The sequence below is a fragment of the Dromiciops gliroides genome, chromosome 1 (assembly GCF_019393635.1).
Source record: "Dromiciops gliroides isolate mDroGli1 chromosome 1, mDroGli1.pri, whole genome shotgun sequence".
Taxonomy (NCBI): domain Eukaryota; kingdom Metazoa; phylum Chordata; class Mammalia; order Microbiotheria; family Microbiotheriidae; genus Dromiciops; species Dromiciops gliroides.
In genome coordinates this window covers 61,893,828-61,911,270 of record NC_057861.1, presented here as the reverse complement: position 1 = coordinate 61,911,270, position 17,443 = coordinate 61,893,828, and the positions used below count along the sequence as shown (strand labels likewise).

General features: G+C 42.1%; 2 protein-coding genes across 3 annotated transcripts in view; one reads left to right on the top strand and one right to left on the bottom strand.

Moving 5' to 3' along the window:
- Positions 1 to 13,777, bottom strand: part of SUGP1 (SURP and G-patch domain containing 1) — a 61,810-nt gene extending 48,033 nt beyond the window's left edge. The window contains exon 1 of one of the 2 annotated variants that reach the window (XM_043976563.1): positions 13,675 to 13,777. Coding sequence is in view for 1 of the 2 variants with exons in the window: in XM_043976561.1 (XP_043832496.1) it covers positions 13,432 to 13,453 (22 nt within the window). In the remaining variant the exon portion in view is untranslated. Of the gene's footprint in view, positions 1 to 13,431; positions 13,545 to 13,674 lie in introns of those variants that run through there. The other variant, XM_043976561.1, reaches the window with a different exon arrangement.
- Positions 13,778 to 13,886: 109 nt separating this feature from the next.
- MAU2 (MAU2 sister chromatid cohesion factor) overlaps positions 13,887 to 17,443 on the top strand; it is a 62,201-nt gene continuing 58,644 nt past the window's right edge. Inside the window, exon 1 of the mRNA XM_043983940.1 lies at positions 13,887 to 14,175. Within this exon, the coding sequence (XP_043839875.1) occupies positions 13,924 to 14,175 (252 nt within the window). The 5' untranslated portion in view covers positions 13,887 to 13,923. The remainder of the gene's footprint in view (positions 14,176 to 17,443) is intronic.

Sequence of the window (17,443 nt, the reverse complement as noted above, 5' to 3'; positions counted from 1 at the left end):
ACAGGCAAATCACATGCTAGGAGAGTTCTGAGGTGGGAAGAAGCATTAATAACGAGGATAAGGGAAGCGTTCATGAAAGAGAAGGGAGGCTTCATGGAAGGCAAAATATATGTAAGATCTAAACAGTGAAAAATCAAAGCAGATGAAGTGGGATGAAGGCTGGGCATCCTAAGTATGGAGAAGTGAGGCAAAGCAAAGGCAAAGACAGGAAGGTGGAGTTGGAATATTGCAACCAGTATAATCCAGCTGAAGCATAACAGAAGAGGAGTGAAGTATAATAGAACTGGAAACAGAGGGTGCTATTAGATATGGAGGATCTGAAATGCTAGGCCAAGGAGTCAGAGGTAGATCATAAGGATTCACTCAGTTGCTTAAAAGAGGGGCGACATGATTGGTGACTGGACCAAGACGGTCTCTGCGGTTCTTACAAGCCCCAGTCTAAGGTCTCTACATAAGAAAGCTGAGTCTGGCTAGCATGAGCTCCTGAGCACACATCTCAATACAGGATCAGGTGCCGAGCACTCAGAGCTGATGAAACGAGCGTTGCAATTAGCTAGCAGCTATCCTGAATTTCCTTTTCTTGTCTATGTTGCTTCCCCCCAAGGAAAAAATAAGTTTTTTTGAGAGCAAGGAGTACTTTCCCTTGTCTTTGTATCTCCAGGGTTCAGCACACTGCCTGGCTGACACAACAAGCCCGTTCCCCTCCCACTCCTGCTCCTGAATTTCCAGACATCAAAATTGTGCCTCAGCTGCTATCTCACAATGGAAATGTCCTCAATGCCCTAGAACATCCAACAAATCCTGTGGCCTTCTTACCCTAAAACATCCTTCTGCCAGGCTGATCCCTGGTTGAGTTTTTCAATTCTGTGGAGGGCCCCAGTCCAGCCAACCTTCATTTCCCAGTGAATTCCCTCTTTGTATGTTGTCTTCCCTCTTTAAATGCAAGCCCCTCAAGGGTAGGGATAATCGTCCTTTTTGCTTGGTATCTGCATCCCTAGCACCTAGTACAGAGGCTGAAATCGTAAGCATTTAAATGCTTTCTGCCTTGCCTAGATTAATAAATGTTGGCTGAATTAATAAATACTTGTTGAATTGAATGGAATAAGCTAAGCAAAGAAGAAAGAGAACATCCCATGCAGAGAGAACAGCATAACTGGGAAGCAGGAAACTCTAAGCCAAATTGGCTGAAGCATATATTCACATGCAAAGATATGATTGTTTGGAATATCACGCAGGGCTTTAAATGCCAATCAATGAGCATCTATCAAGCACCTATGTGCCAGGCACTATCACTACAAAGCCAAAAATAAAACTAGTCTCTGCCCTCAAGAAGCTTATATTCTATTAAAGGAAGCCAACACATGCATATATAGGTATTCACATAAAATTCAACAGGAAGGAGGGGGGCCCCACTAGCAGCAGATGGGATTAGGACAGGCTTCATGTAGAAGGGAATACTTGAGTTGAGGAATTCTAGGAAAAGGAAGTAAAAAGGAAGTATATTCCTAGCAAGGAAAATAGATACTGAAAAGGTAAAGAGACAGAAAATGGTGTGCTGAATATGAATACTAAGAAAGCCAGTTTTACTGAACCACAGAAAGCAGGAAAACAGGTAATGTGTAAGGTAAACTAAAGCCAGCAATGAACAGCTTTAAATTCCTTCTTAGAGGTCATAAGGAGCCACTGGAATTTATCGAGTAAAGGAATAACATGGTAAGATCTCCTCTTTAGAAAAAGCACTTTGGCTGCTACGTGTAGGATGGCTTACAGGAGTCCCAAGACCTAAGGGAGGTAGAATTATTACAAGAGCCCAGGGAAGAGATGAAGAGGGCCTGAATTAAGGTGATAAATATGTTGTTCTTTGTCCTTCATTCTGAAAAGGACCATGACATCTGGGCGATGTCATGACCTGTACTGAATTGGATTTAAGCGAGGGAGGGTTGGATAGATATATGGGTGGATAGTAGAAGATAAATGCCAGACATTCTGTGGAAGTAGAATGACAAGATTTAGCAGATGAATACATAGAATGAGCAAAAGGAGTTGAAGGTGACACTGAGGTTGTGAACCTAAAAAAGGGGTGGTACCCTTGATAATAATAGGAAAGTTTTAAGTTCTGCTTAAGATATGCAGAATTTGAGATGCTTGTGGAACACTCAGTTTAAAAATCCAATAGGCAGCTGGAGTTAGGGAGAGACTAGAACTGGATATGTAGATGATCAAAACAAATGCAAATAATGAAACTAATATGGTCACCATTTGAAAGTGTAGAGAGAGAAAAGGGAAGAGGGCCCAAACAAGGCTTTGGAGTATAGCCATAGTTAAGACTGATAAAGAGGATCTAGCAGAGGAGAACCAGGAGAGTATAATATCCAGGAGGAGAAGATGGTCAACAGCATCAGATACAGACAGATACTAAAGAAATGACAAATGACCACTAGACTTGATAATTAAAAGTGAAATAGGTGAATAAACATAAACATTACTCAAAAGAAGCACAAACTAGGCACAATCATATATGAAAGAAATGGGCCAAAACACTATTAAGGGAAATGCAAATCAGAACTCTGAGGTTTTATTTCATACCTGGCAAATTTACAATGACAAATAACATAAATAGTGACTGCTGTAGGGGATGTGGATAACAGGCACACTAATGTGCTGTCTGTAAAGCTGTGAATCAGCCCCACCATTCTGGAAAACAATTTGAAATTAGGCCCAAAAAGTGACAGAAATGTTGTGAGAAATAATTATTAGTAATAAATATCTCAGGGCAGCTAGGTGGCCCAGTGGATAAAGCACTGGCCCTGGATTCAGGAGGACCTGAGTTCAAATCTGGCCTCAAACACTTGACATTTACTAGTTGTGTGACCCTGGGCAAGTCACTCAATGCCCTGCAAAAATAAATAATAATAATCACTATCTTGAGGGACCCCCTTTTTAGTCCTCTCTTCCCTCTACCCAAAGACAAGGCCTCCTTGATTTCATCAAATCTCATTTAGGTCAAACCCAAACCAAAGCTAACAAAAAGCCTTAGGTGGAGACACATTATTTTGCCTAGATAACCCAAGGACTTTTAATGATGAGATTAAACTACACCTAGATAAAACCATTTTGTCCTCACCAGCTTGAGTGGGAGTCTTGCACTTCTTTCTCTGATGTCATCCTTGGACTTCATTTTAATATAACCCACCTTAAAATAATGTCAACCAATTAGGTTTGAATAATGCTAACCAATTAGATTTCATTGATATATAATTGATGTAGGGGGCAGCTAGGATAAAACACTGGTCCTGGTTTCAGGAGGACATGAGTTCAAATTTGGCCTCAGACACTTGACACTTAGTAGCTGTGACCCTGGGCAAGTCACTTAACACTCATTGCCCTGCAAAAAAAAAAAAAAAGAGTAGGGTAGATTTCATTGATGTATAATTACCTGCCTCTTATCAAAAAGGGATAAAAAACCTGGACAGGTAGTCATGAACTCTCTTGGGACCACGAGAAGCTAAGGAGATGCTTGATCAATCCCTTACTGGTAGAAATTGATGTACTGATAATAAGCTTACCCAAAACTTGTGTCTACAATAATTATTTTAACCATCACAATGTCAATAACCTAGAGATTCCACTGGTAGGCATATACCCAAGGAGGCCAATAACAAAAAGAAAGGCCTCGTATGCACCGAAATGTTTTACAGGAGCACATTCTGTAGTAGCAAAGAATTGGAAACAAAGTAGATACGAAATGAATGGTGACCAGCTAAACAAGTTGGAATACTGGAATGTAATGAAATATATCACTGTGCCATAATAAATGAATATGATGACTACAGAAGCAGGTAGAAACTTATGAACTAATGCAAAATGAAGTAGAGAACTAGAGAAAAATGCAAAATGACCACAACAATGTAAATGGAAAAAAATTATCACAAAATATCAGAAGGCAAAGTCTTTCTTTGGGGGAGGGGGGACCATCTAGGAACATGGAACACAACAGATATGAATTTTTTTTCAATGTGCTGGCCAGTTCTACTGAAATTTTTAATTTTCTTACATGTTTTGTTATAAGTGATGTCTCAGAGGAAGACTGGGAAATTCAGGTAATGTAAAAAAAGATATCAGTAAAATTTTATTTAAAAAATTTTAAGAACATTGATAATTCTGTAGAGAACAGGTTCAGTTAACTAATGAGATCAGAAGTCAAACAAGAGACAAGATGGCCAAGTAGGAGTAGAAAGTAAAGTACACCTCATTCCCCAGCTCATCCAAACAGATCTAGAAAATACACCTGAATCTTGATTGGGAAAACCAAGGGGAAAAAAAATCGGATTAAGTATGGGGGGGGGGGGGGAGCGAGCAGGGCGATGAGAGTTAAGTGACTTGCCCAGGGTCACACAGCTAGTAAGTGTCAAGTGTCTGAGGCCAGATTTGAACTCAGGTCCTCCTGAATCCAGGGCCTGTGCTTTATCCACTGTACCAACCAGCTGCCCCCCAGAATGAGTCATTTTTTTTTTCTAGCCCAAATCCACATAGGGAGATAGGCAATGAGGTTTAAAAGACACTAGTGTTAAGGACTAAAATTCTAGCTAGTCTGTCTAAAATATCTAATGAGTGGTCGCCAATAAATTATAAGCTTTAGCAAGAGTTAGACTTTTAAGCATTTATTAAGGAGAATAAGAATTTGGTAAAGAGAGAGAAAAAGGCCTAGATTCCTATCTATTAAAGGGAGAGCACATTTCTAGCTCCCTTCTCCACCAGAGTCCAGAGGAAAGAGCGCGGGAGACTGAGCGCTCCAGTCTCTTCCTTCCTCCTCCCACTCGCCCGCGTCACTTCCTCATGCCAAAGAAAAGACTCCTGGTCTTGCCCTCAAAGACCTTCCCTTCATGGGCGGAACTCTTCTACAGTAAGTCTCCAGCAGGTGGCGTCATTCCAATCGTTACACTAGGGATGGAGTCTGCTCAGGAGGGTGCTGCATAGAACATTTTGGCCCAGAAAAATGCTCTGTACCAGGGCAAGAAGTGATCCCAAATCTAGTATGGAAGGGCCTAAATTTGTTTAAGGTGAAGGCATGGGCGCCAAATGGCAGCTCTGTTGCTCACTACCCTATTCCAGGTCATATATCCAGAGCACAATAAGGAGGGGACCTGAAAAGTGTTGGTAGTACAGTTCTAGGAGTTCTAAGTAGCAGTTACAAGGCTCTAGGTTGTATACTCAAAAAAAGAACAAGTTCAGAAGCAAGAAGCAATTGTGTTGGCTCTGATCTCAGGGGTAGAACAGGGTATGAAACCTGCAAAGGAATGAATAATCAGGGCAGGAATTCCATACCAAAGAGAAGCCTACAGCTGTCATTCTGAACCATCAGAATTTTCCAGCTGACTGATAGTAATTGAGGCCAACAGTAGTCTACTGAAATTCCAAACAGGGCAAGCCCACATGTCTGTAGCTTAGACCCAAATTCAGGTCAGTAACATGCAGAGCTCTCAATTCAGGAGGGCAGAAATCAGACAATTCTGACTGAATTGAAAGTCCCTGAATATCCTGGAATAAGACAACATTCAATATCCCTAAGAAAGGAGCAGTAGAACCAGCCCAGACTTTTCCTATAGAACCCTGTTCTCCAGACATCAAGTCCAAAGTCAGGAAGGAGACTGGAAGAATAAGCAAACAAAAAAAGAATCCCATCATAAGTCAATATTACAGTGACAAAAATGTTCAAGACACAAACCCAGAAAATAATGACTCCAAAACATTTACAAGCAAGAACTCAAAGAAAAACACAGCTGGTCACAAACTCAACTAGAATTCCTGGAAGAAATGAAGTGAGAGTTGAAAAAAAAAGTTTTAAATGTTTTTATAAATTAAATTAGTAAAAAAAAAATTAATTAAATTAGTAAACCAGAGGGGGAAAAATGGAAAAGAAATGAAGCTATGGAAGAAAGAACTGGAAAGGGAATTAACAGCCTTGTACAAGAGGTACAAACTTTACCCAAGGCAGAAAAAAATAAAACCTTGGTGAAAATTAGGATGAACTAAACAGAAGTCAATGACTCCATTAGCCAGTAAGAAATATTCAAAGTAAAAAGACTGAAAAAACATATTAGAAAATGTACTGCATATCACAGCAAAAACAACTGATCAGGAAAGCTGATCTAAGAGACCTAACTGAAGAATCAGTTAACTACCTGAATACCATGGCCAAAAAAAAGAGCCTAAAAATGTTATGGCACCATAGGTAAGATCACAAAAGCAACATTTAGCAGCCACCACTATAAAAAAAAAGTAGAGAGCTTGCAATATGTCATTGCATAAAGTCAGATACAACTTACTGCCAAGAATTACCTAAGAAAACTGAGTATAATCCTATTAGAAAAAACAGATCTTTAACGATACAGAATTTCCAAGCACTCATGATGAAAAACCCAGAGAAGAGTATACACTCTGAAGTGCAAACACAGAAGTCAAGAAACATTAAAAAGGTAAATATAATGAACAATGATAAGGGAATGAACAAGGATAAATTGTTTACATTCCAAAGTGGGGAAATGAAACTATCCACCAATTGGGGAATAGCTGTTCAAGTTATGGTATATACAGGCATATTTGGGGGGGGGGGGGCGGCCCAGCAGGCAATGAGGGTTAAGTGACTTGCCCAGGGTCACACAGCTAGCAAGTGTCAAGTGTCTGGGGCTAGAGTTGAACTCAGGTCCTCCTGAATCCAGGGTCTGTACTTTATCCACTGAGCCACCTAGCTGCCCCCAAGTTATGGTATATAAAAGTGTTGAAATATTATTTATTTTGTGGTAAGAAAAAATGAAGAGGATGATTTCAGAGAATCATGCTAAGACTTGTATGAACTGATGGAGAGTGAAACAAGTAGAACCATGAGAACAATTTATGCAATATGCAAAGATTAAAAAAACTGAAAGATTTAACAACTCTAATCAGAGAAGTGACCAACAATTCCAGAGGACTCATCATGAAATGTGCTACTTACCTCCAGATAGAGAGGTGAAGCACCAAGAGTGTAGAATGAGACAAAAAAAAGTTTTGGGTTGGGTTAATTTTGGTGAGATAATTGGGGTTAAGTGACTTGTGCAGGGTCACACAGCTAGTGTCTGAGGCTGAATTTGAACTCAGGTCCTCCTGACTCCAGGACCAGTGACATCTAGGTGCCTCTAAAAAAAAGTTTTAACATGTTTAACATGTTTTAACATGTAAAGACTTTTTTTTAACTTGACAATACATGTTTGTAACAGATGTTTTAGTTTTTCTATCTCACTGGGAGGGGAGGTGGGAGAGAAAGAAGGTAAAATTTTGCTGACTGAAACAAGAAAAAAATCAATTAAATTGAAAAGGATTGAGGAGTAAGAAAAGGGGAAGGGAAGATATGAGTACATACAGTTTTTACTAAGTGATAAGGGTTTAGACTAGAGGGGGAAGTGAGGGCATAAGTATAGACAGCTTTTTTCTGGATGATTGGGGTCTGGACTAGAGTGGTGGCAGGAGGAAAAAAAAAGAAAGGGATACACAGAGAGCCAAGAAATACTGGGAAAGATAAATCTTCAGGATTTGGTGACAATCAATATAATACATGTGCCAAGAAAGAAGTGAAAGTCAAAGTTCACTCCAAGGTTTTCAGTTAGAAGTACTAGGATAATGGTGATACTACTACAAAAATAGGGAGGGTGAAAGAGGAATCAAATCTACAAGTAAAAATAATAATTCATCTCTGATAATAGTTCCAAGACACATTCTATGGAGCACTCGGAGTAGCTATCCTCCATGATATTGATTTCAGAAAGTTAAGGGCATGACATTTCCCTTCAGTAAAATTCAATTACCAACATGAATTTATCAAATTTATCAAATATATTTTTCCTTTCAGATCATACTTCAACAAATTTTAAGTGCTTGCCACATGCAAAACACTATCATAGATAAAAAAACATACAAAAATAGGACAGACTGCTCTCAAAAAGCTTACAAGGAACTGTACTTGATGTTTTCTAAGGTCCCTTTCAGTATTAAATCCTGATTTAATGGAAAGACACCCCTACCCCCATGGAGTTAAGTAAGTACAAAGGATAGGACCAGGTAAAATGCTAATAGAGATCTGATAAGGAAGGAATCACTTTCAAAGGATTCAGAGCTGGAAAGGACCTTAGGGATCTCCCAGTATAACCCAAAAAAGCAAACTGTGGGCTAAAGAGGTTACATGACTTGCCCAGGATCACATGACTGGTATTCAATTACAGGTTCTTGAGCCCTAAATCCAATAGTGTTCTTTCCATGGCATCAGGATGCCTCTGGAGAGGTTGAGGAAGTAACAGAATCAAGAAAAGCTTCAAGGAGGAAGGGATGCCTTAGTTTCATCTTGAAGAACTTCAAAAGGAGATTGTATTCAAAATCTTCCATAACTTTTTCCTCCCTTTTCCTGTCTTCTTACACCCCTTCTCCTTCTCTTCTATACAGTAACACTGGCCTCACTGTTCCTTGAACACTCCACTTTGCTCCAGGCATGTCCCCCATAGCTGGAACCCTCTCCCAGATTATCTCTAACTCCTGGATTCCCTGGCTTCCTTCGAGTCCCATCTAAAACTTCACTTTCTACAGGAGCCCCTTTCTGAATTTGACTTATTTGTATATATTTGCTTACTTGTTGCCTCCCCATATCAGATAGTGAGAGTCTCCAGGGCTGTCTTTTCCCTTTCTTTGTATCTCCAGCACTTAGCATATTGTACAACACATTGTAGGTGTTTAATAAATGCTTACTGACTAATTACTGACAGATTGGGTCAACAGAGAAATGCACTCCAAATATGGGACAGCATAAGCAAAGGCACAGAGACAACACAGGTCAAGCAGAGAACTGGAAACAGATGACAGTCCAATTTGGATGAACAGCAACTACACAATGGGAAGCAGTGTAAGATCAGCCTGGAAAAGTAGCATGAAGTCAGCTTATGAAACACCTTAAATGAGTTAATACTTTATTTCTTTAAACAATGGAGAGCAAAAAGCCATTGAAGGTTTTTTTTGAGTTAAAAAAAGTCATGAATAGAATGACACATTAGGAAGACTTGGGCAGTAGTGTGAAGGACTGATTGAAGAAAAGATATAATGGAGACAGAAGATGAATTAGAGTATTACACTAATACAGGTGGGAAGAGAAGAGACATTCAGAGGTTACTGAGAAGAGGCACCAGATACAATATATTATTGCTTCTCAAAGAAAACAGTTTTGTTATCCTAGAACAACCTTTTTAAAAGTAGAGGCGCTCCTAGCTCTAGTTTAAAAATAGTCACCTTCAAAGTCAAGTCTGTCCCATCTGGCTCTGTAATACTGTTCTATGTATTTTGCTTTTCTGGATGACTAAAATGAAGAGCTATGGGTCAGAGAGGAGGCCCACTGCCCTAAAGATTGCTTTTAGAAATGTTTTTAAAAGTTACCTATTTTATTTAGTTACCTAATTTTTTAACACAAATTGTCTTTTTTGAAAATAAAAAGTGGTTGATTTTTTGTATTTACACCACTTACATTTCCCAACCTATCCTTCACTCCCCACCCCCCCAGCCATTTCCTATAACAAAGAATATAAAAGAGGGAGGGGGAAAAAGTAGTTCAGTAAAATTAACATTTTAAAACTCTGACATTATCAAAGTATTCCACAACTATAGCCTCCTCCCTCTACAAAGAAAAGAAGAAGTGGGTGTCTTTTCATTTCTCTTCTTTGGACAATTAAGACTTTCACTGGGGAAAGCATATACTTCTAGAGCAAAAGAGCTGGAATCAATCATGAAGCTTAGAAGTCATCTAGTCCCCTACTCTATATATACTGGACAAATGAATAACAATGAAAAGGACCTTAGAAGTCATTTAGTCCAATCCATTGCTTTTTTTTTTCCCCAGGGCAATAAAGGTTAAGTGACTTGCCCATGGTCACACAGCTAGTAAGTGCCATGTGTTTGAGGTAGGATTTGAACTCAGGTCCTCCTGAATCCAGGGCCCCCCCAATCCATTCATTTTAAAGGAATTTGAGAAAACTGAGGCAAGAGAAACTGACTCGGTCAAGGACACACATGTAATAACAGTGGTAGAGCCAGCTTTCAAACACAGTTCCCCTGACTCTGTGTAAGGATAGACATTAATATTTCCTCTGATTTCTATTGTATTGATTCTACAGTGTAATTGGTTTTATGCTCTTTTTATAATGGTTAGCAAGGCCTGAACTCAAATATGTGGTCTCTCCCACTTTGAATTGGCTTAGCCTCTGGAACATTTGCCTGCTAACCAGTTTAACCTGGTACTTGTGTGTTGTCTATAACCAACTAGCTTAAGCTGAACCCCCTTCCTAAAACAATTTTTCAGTCCTTGCCAAACCCTGAACAATTAGGGGTGATTTGATCCCTGAAAAATTAGGGGTGGTTTGATCTCCAGCAAGGAGACAAGAGAATGGTACTGATTTTCTAGTCTAGACTGTAAGAGGCAGTTGAATCCCATAAAGCAATTAACATTCCTTTGTCTGAGGGGGTGTGACCAACCACACCTGAAGCCCAACCCACTTTCCCCAGCTACAGAGGATATAACTGCCCAAATACAGGGACTATGAGTCATACTAAAAATGGTCTTTTCCTTCTCATGAATATCTCTGACCTGACTGAGGGGGCTGGTCTGACACAGTTTATTAACAGCAGTTGTTAATAAACTATTACCATGCTTGGAGAAAACATCCATTAGTTTGCCTTTGTTGCATTTTACCCACCACACCTGACAGTCACTCTTTTCACTTGAATTACCAGCTACCAGAAGGAACTCAAGATCTAACAAGACAGTCTCCAAACTATCTTCCACAAAGTTGCCAAAGTGATATTGCTAATGACCACGTCCAACCATTTCACTACCCTGCTCAAAATGCTCCAGTAGCTTACTTCTGGGAGTTAAGTGGCACAGCAGATAGAGCACCAGGCCTGGAGTTAGGAAGACTTATCTTCCTAAATTCAAATCTGGCTTGATACAGTTACTAGCTGTGTGACCCTAGGCAAGTCATTTAACTATTTGCCTCAGTTTCTTCATCTGTAAAATGAGCTGGAGAAGGAAATGGCAAAATATCTTTGCCAAGAAAACCACAAATGGGGTCACAAAGACTCAGACATGACTGAAAAACAAGCTCACTTCTTCACTCTAGAATAAAATACAAATTCTTCTGTTGGGCATTTCTCATTATAAGCTGTTCCTTCCCAAGTAGTTTAAAAGCAAACAAATAAATAGAAATACCATGCAGTTATTTTGTTCCTTCTACTTCTGGGCTGATGACCCTACTGACAGACTTTTAGCAGGCACAGATTGCCTAGCCTTCTAAGGACAAGAACTGAGGAAATTTCACCTGAGATGACAGGATTTTTAAGGAACTTAGAGGTCATCTAAGCCAAAACTACTTAATCGACCCTATATAGGGTCACATAACTGAATGAAGGGGTTGCAAAAAATTTGGCAGTAAATGTTTGATTTGTTTACCTATTTTATATATCTATATACTCAGGGTTGTGTAAAAATTTCTCGGGAGAAAAGGGGTAGAGTGAAAAAAGTTTAAGAAGTTGGGATCTAAGTCAACCCCCTTTCTCACTGAAACAAATGAGTCCTGAGGTAAGGAGACTTGCCCAAGGCCACAAGAAGTAAGCAGAAGAACTCCTGTATCCAAATCTAATATTCTTTCCATTGCACCTGCTGCCACTAAGCCAAGATGATTCATGATTCCAATACTTAACTCAGTTATTGATCATGGACAAGTCAAACTTTTCCAGCCTCAGTTTCCTCTGTAAATGGAGGATACCATTTCCCATATCACATGGTTGTTGTAGGTTAAAAAAACTGAAATGTAAACTATAGGCACTGATCACCAAAATTAAACATAAATTTAATCTAATTTAAGACCTAGAAAAAAAACCCACAACCCATTGACTAGATTTTCCTATGCAAAATCTATGGGAATATATAAACAATCACACAGTTTGGAATGAATGATCACATACTGAAACGCTATCCAGAAGAGCATCATTTTGGAAAATAATTATTTCCAACTAGCTTGGGTTGAGCTACCCCTAAAAGGGCTCTACTAACAAAAGTAAATTGGGGGGCAGCTAGATGGCGCAGCGAATAGAGCACCCGCCCTGGATTCAGGAGTACCTGAGTTCAAAACACTTAACACTTACTAGCTGTGTAACCCTGGGCAAGTCACTTAACCCCAATTGCCTCACCAAAAACAAACAACAAAAAAAAGTAAATTGAAACCTCTGAACCCCTCTTTTTGCTGTCTTTTAGATGCTTGTACCTATGTTGTCAGAGAGAGGATCTCTGTTCCTACTTGGCACGGATATATTAGCAGTTTACATTTACATAGTGCTACAAAGTTTACAAATCATAACCACAGCTGACATTTATGTGGCACTCTAAAGTTTACAAAATACTTATCATACATTATCTCGTTTGAGCCTCCCAACAAATGTTTAAAACATTTACTATAGATATTGGAAAAGTTAAGTGACTAGCCCATAATCAATCACACAACTAGAAAGTTTCAAAGTACTTTCTTCACAATCACCATGGTAGGAGGTACATGTTTCCATTTCGAAGATTAAGAAATTGAGGTTCAAAGTCGAGACAGCATTGGGAAGGCTTTGGTCACAAAACTAGAAAGTATGAGAGCCAATATTGAAGAAACACAAGCTTTCTGACTCCAAATGCAGTTCCGAATCCTTGCTTTAGGCAAGTCAGTTCCCTCTCAGGGCTTCATTTTCTGAGTGTGTACAAACAAGGGGGTAGGGCAAAATCCAATCAATCCAGCCCAACAAATGATTTAACCATCGCCCATGTGCCCGGCGTTCCGGCCTTCTAGTGGTTTACACTCTTTTGGGAAGAGGGAGACCACCACAAGACAGGGAGATGTGGGGTAAGTGAAAGAGGGGAAAGGGGAGAAGAGGGGCGAGCAGTATTCACAAGATGACCCGGGAAGGCTCCGTGCCAGAGGTGACTCCGGTGGCCCCTTTCAGCTGGACTCGCCAGCATTGGGGCAGGCCCACAGCTAGGCTGGTTAGCGGGACAGGATTTCCTAGCAAGCTCCAAGTGCCCAGGCTGCCCCGTCAGGCCCCGCGGCGCCGGACACGCGGACGGAGTGGATACGGAGCTAGGGGCGTCCACAGCAGGGGAGGCGCCGCCGCCCCAGGGCCGCCCCCGCCCGGCCTCAACCCGCCCCCGCCAACAGCTGAGAAGACCCAGGGCTCTGGGGGGGGGAGGGCCCCCGAGGGAGGACTCCGCGTTCCCAAGCCCAGCGATGCAGCGAGAAAGCCGGAGGCTCCGCGGGCTGGACTGGCCTGCGTTGTGCGTGTAGAGAGGAGCGGAGCCTTGCCGAGGGAGACTAAGAGAGAAGCTGTTACCTGCAACATCCCGACTGTCCATCTTGAGGTCCTCAATCCCACAGTGCACCGCGCCTCACCCAGGGGCGGGCGGGGATGTGTGTGTGTGCGTGGAGAGGCTGAGGAGGGGGAGGGGTAGAGTAGCGAAGGGGGGGGGGGCTGTTATGCTGCGCACAGCCTGCTGGGATGTGTAGTCCGTGCCTCTGGGACCCCTCGAGGGAGTCACTATAAAAGAGTTCTTGAAAGAGGTGGTTTGAATCTGACCTTAAGGCGGCTTTTGACTCGTCCTCGGTGGGACGGAAAACCTTGTAGTCGCTCTGAAAGCCACTCCCTTTCCGACCGCGCTCTCGTCCCGTGGCAGCCTACAACTCCCATAAGGAGCCGCGCGCGCGAGGGAGTTAGGGAAGGATGCTCAAGAACGCTCATCAACTTCTCGCGAGAACCGCCGCGGCTTCCGTCCGGTCCCCCTCCCCCAACCTAGTTCGGCGGCCGGTTGTTGTTGTGCGGCCCAAGATGGCGGCTCAGGCGGCCCAAGCAGCCCAGGCCGAGGCCTCGGAGTCGTGGTACCTGGCGCTGCTGGGCTTTGCCGAGCACTTCCGCACGTCCAGCCCGCCCAAGATCCGACTATGCGTGCACTGCCTACAGGCCGTATTTCCCTTCAAGCCTCCACAACGCATCGAGGCCCGCACGCACCTGCAGCTGGGCTCCGTTCTCTACCACCACACCAAGAACAGCGAGCTGGCCCGCAGCCACCTCGAGAAGGCGGTAAGGAAAGGATCTGGGATCGCGGCGCAGCAGGGCGACGAGGGGCTACAGTGGTACCGCCGCTGCGGCTGAGACCCCAGCGTAAAGGGCCCCACAGCTAGGCCGAGACTGGGGGGGGGGGGGCGGGAGGAAAGGCCTGGGCTGAGGTGACAGGTGGGAGGCTGCCAGTGGCTGAGGTGACAAAAAGGGGAGGACCCCCAGGGTAAGATGACGGGAGGAAGACCCTCTGACTGAGGTGACAGGAGACAGAGAGCTCTGGCTGAGGTGACAGGAGGGGCGACCCCCAGGCTGAAGTGACAGAAGAGAGGAGCCTGGGCTGAGGTAGCAAGAGAGAGATGACAGAACCCCCACACTAAGACGACAGGGGAGGACCCCTGGCCCGGGGTGACAGAAGGGGGGAGTCTGGGTTGAGGTGACAAGGAGAGCTCAGGTTAAGGTGACAGGTGAGGGAACCCTGAGACTGAGATGAGAGAAAGGAAAGACCCCCAAGACTGAGGTGAGGGAATGAGGGGAGACTCTGAGCTGAAGTGACAGGGAGAGGAGAGTATGGACTAAGGGAGGACCCTGGGGCTGTAGAGATAGAAGGAGGGGAGTCAGGTCTGAGGTAACAGGAGAGGGAGAGCCCAGGCTGTGGTGACTGGAGTGGGGACCTGAACTAAGATGACAGGCTGAAGTGATGGGAGAGGGGAGACCTCTGGGCTAAGGTGACAGGAGAAAAAGCCCCCCCCCCAGGCCGATGGGACAGGAAGAGAAGAGTCCTGGCTAAGGTGACAGGAGGAAGGCAGCCCCAGAATGGAGTGACAGGAACAGACAGACTAGAATGAATATAGGAGGGAGAGAAACGGGGACAGAAAGGAGGGGGCAGAGATGAGGTGATAGGAGGGGCAGAGGCTGAGTTTGAAGTGTTAGTGGTTGCAGGGAGGCCTGGGTTGGCTGGGGTAGGGTGACTGGAGAAGGGGGACCTGGGAAGGAGGCCAGAGGCTAGGAATGGGGGGAGTGGCAGTGACTTTTCAAATGACTTTCCTAGTTCCAAGTGTTGACTTCACTTTTTAATTTAACAGTATTTTCCTTTCCTTCTTGCTTTGATTGTCACAATCCTGGTTTTGAAAAGTAGCTGGTACAGTGGTTATTACCACATGTTTAGTAAACTATCATAGTTGAAAAGTTGTTTCTAATAACAGTAACACTGTACTCCATCAGAGTAGACAGTTTACCCCCAGAGTGGTTAGTTACTTAGATCTTACTTGCTACTATACGAAATCCTGACTTGGTACTGTGTGCCAAATAAAGTTTAATACTGGTTAAAGAAAGATTTTTGTGTATGTAAGATTTTGTTTGGTTTTAGGTAATAATATTAAGTTGCATTTGCATAGCACTATACAATTTACAAAGGACTTTCTTCTCCACAACCTAATGAGGAAGATAGTACAGTTAATTGTCTCATTTTACAGATTTGTGAATTGAGGGTCAAGGAGTTGAAATAGCCTCTTCATATGAGTGATTTCGCTGAGATTAGAACCTGGGTTCTTCTTCTGTTTTTACTGTATCTCACTGCTGCAGGTGGTGGTAATAAATAGATCCTCCTTCAAAAGAAGGCCAGACATTTCTGGAAAACAATATTGTCATAGTGACATTAGTGGTCACTAGGAGCTTGATATGCTAGAAAGAGCACTGGCTCAAGAATGAGAGGACGTGGGTTCAAATCCTGCCTGTATTCTGTGTGTCCTTCCCCAAGTAGAATATAAGATCCTAGAGGTCAAGGACGATTTTTTTGGTCTGTATAGACAGTGCCTAGCACAGTTCTTTCCATGTTGAATTCAATGGTTTAGCAGATGTTTAAGAAGGGTACATAATGTCCAAGGCACTGTTGTAGGTGTTGAGAATACAGAATTATCCCTTGCCCTCAAGGACCTTATATTCTACTAATATATAGATAGATGGGGAATTGCAAAATATATACAAACTAAGACAAAGTAAGTTCAGGGAGAGAACACTAAATATAGCCTAACCCAATATATTTGCTAAGATGAGAAAAAAGAATCAATAACTGCAGTTTATGAATAAGCTGCCCAAGAGCAGATGTTCTACCCACATGGTGGGTGCTTAATAAATGTTACTTAAGTTGAGGTATGTGGTGCCAGGCATGAGAAAACTGAGGTTTAGTCTAGAGCAAAGTGTCTTTGCCTAACCCGTATCAGAGGCAGTACCCAAACCCAGTTAATGAGCAGGAGTAGCTATCATGTCCCACCTTCATCTTATTTTCTGCAGGCCAAACATGCCCAGTTCTTTTAGCCAGTCTTCATATGATATGGACTCAAGGCCTGTCACCATCCTCCTTGCCCTTCTTTGGACTATCTCCAGTTTATTAGCATCCTTACTAAATCCAGAACTGAACATAATACTCCAGGCCAAATATGGTCTGACCAGAGCAGAATACAGAGGGGACTATGACTTTCTTATTCTAGGTCCAGTATTCTATGCACTGCACCACATTGAGTTGTGGTGGTGGTGTGTTTTTTTTCATAACACTTCTGCACCTCAGTCAATTCTATTTTTAGTATCCTTCATTATTATTTTCACCATCTTTAATTTTCTTGCTCAGATATCCCAGCCTCCCCATATGTTATTGTGTTTTTATGTAATTTCCCCTGTCCTTTTTTATATTGATGTTTTCTATCTGCTGCTAATCATATTGGCTGGGTTTAAGTTATGATGAAGTTACTATAATTGTTCAATTGAATTTCAGAACTTTAAAAAAATTTTTATGAGGAGGGGGAGGAATTTGTTACACATTGTAGAGTTCTTATCAAAACATTCCTGGGTGCTTTCCTCCTTCCTTGGTCACTTTGTTGAAGTTGAAACTGTGATACTGGTGTATCACATCAGTGTGATACAATGCTTCTAATATAATTTGACCAAGATTTAAAACTTGGCTAACACCTGTATCCACCTAATTGTTGGCATATTTCCCAGCTTTCTGTGGATTCCAAAGCAAATACATTTCATAAAAGGAGACTTATACCTCATGGCTTTTTTTTTTTTTGGCCTGGTTTCATTACTTATTATTTTGACAGTTAGTTGGCAGTATTGTCTAAATTCTTAGCATCATATGGGTTTTCTGGATAAATATTTCATTAATTGAAGGCATGTGCTTTATTATTCATAAGTTAACTTAGTGCTTTAACTGTAAAACATTATTGCTGATTCAACCTGAATGTCGTGTGTGTGTGTGTGTGTGTGTGTGTGTGTGTGTGTGTGTGTAACAAAA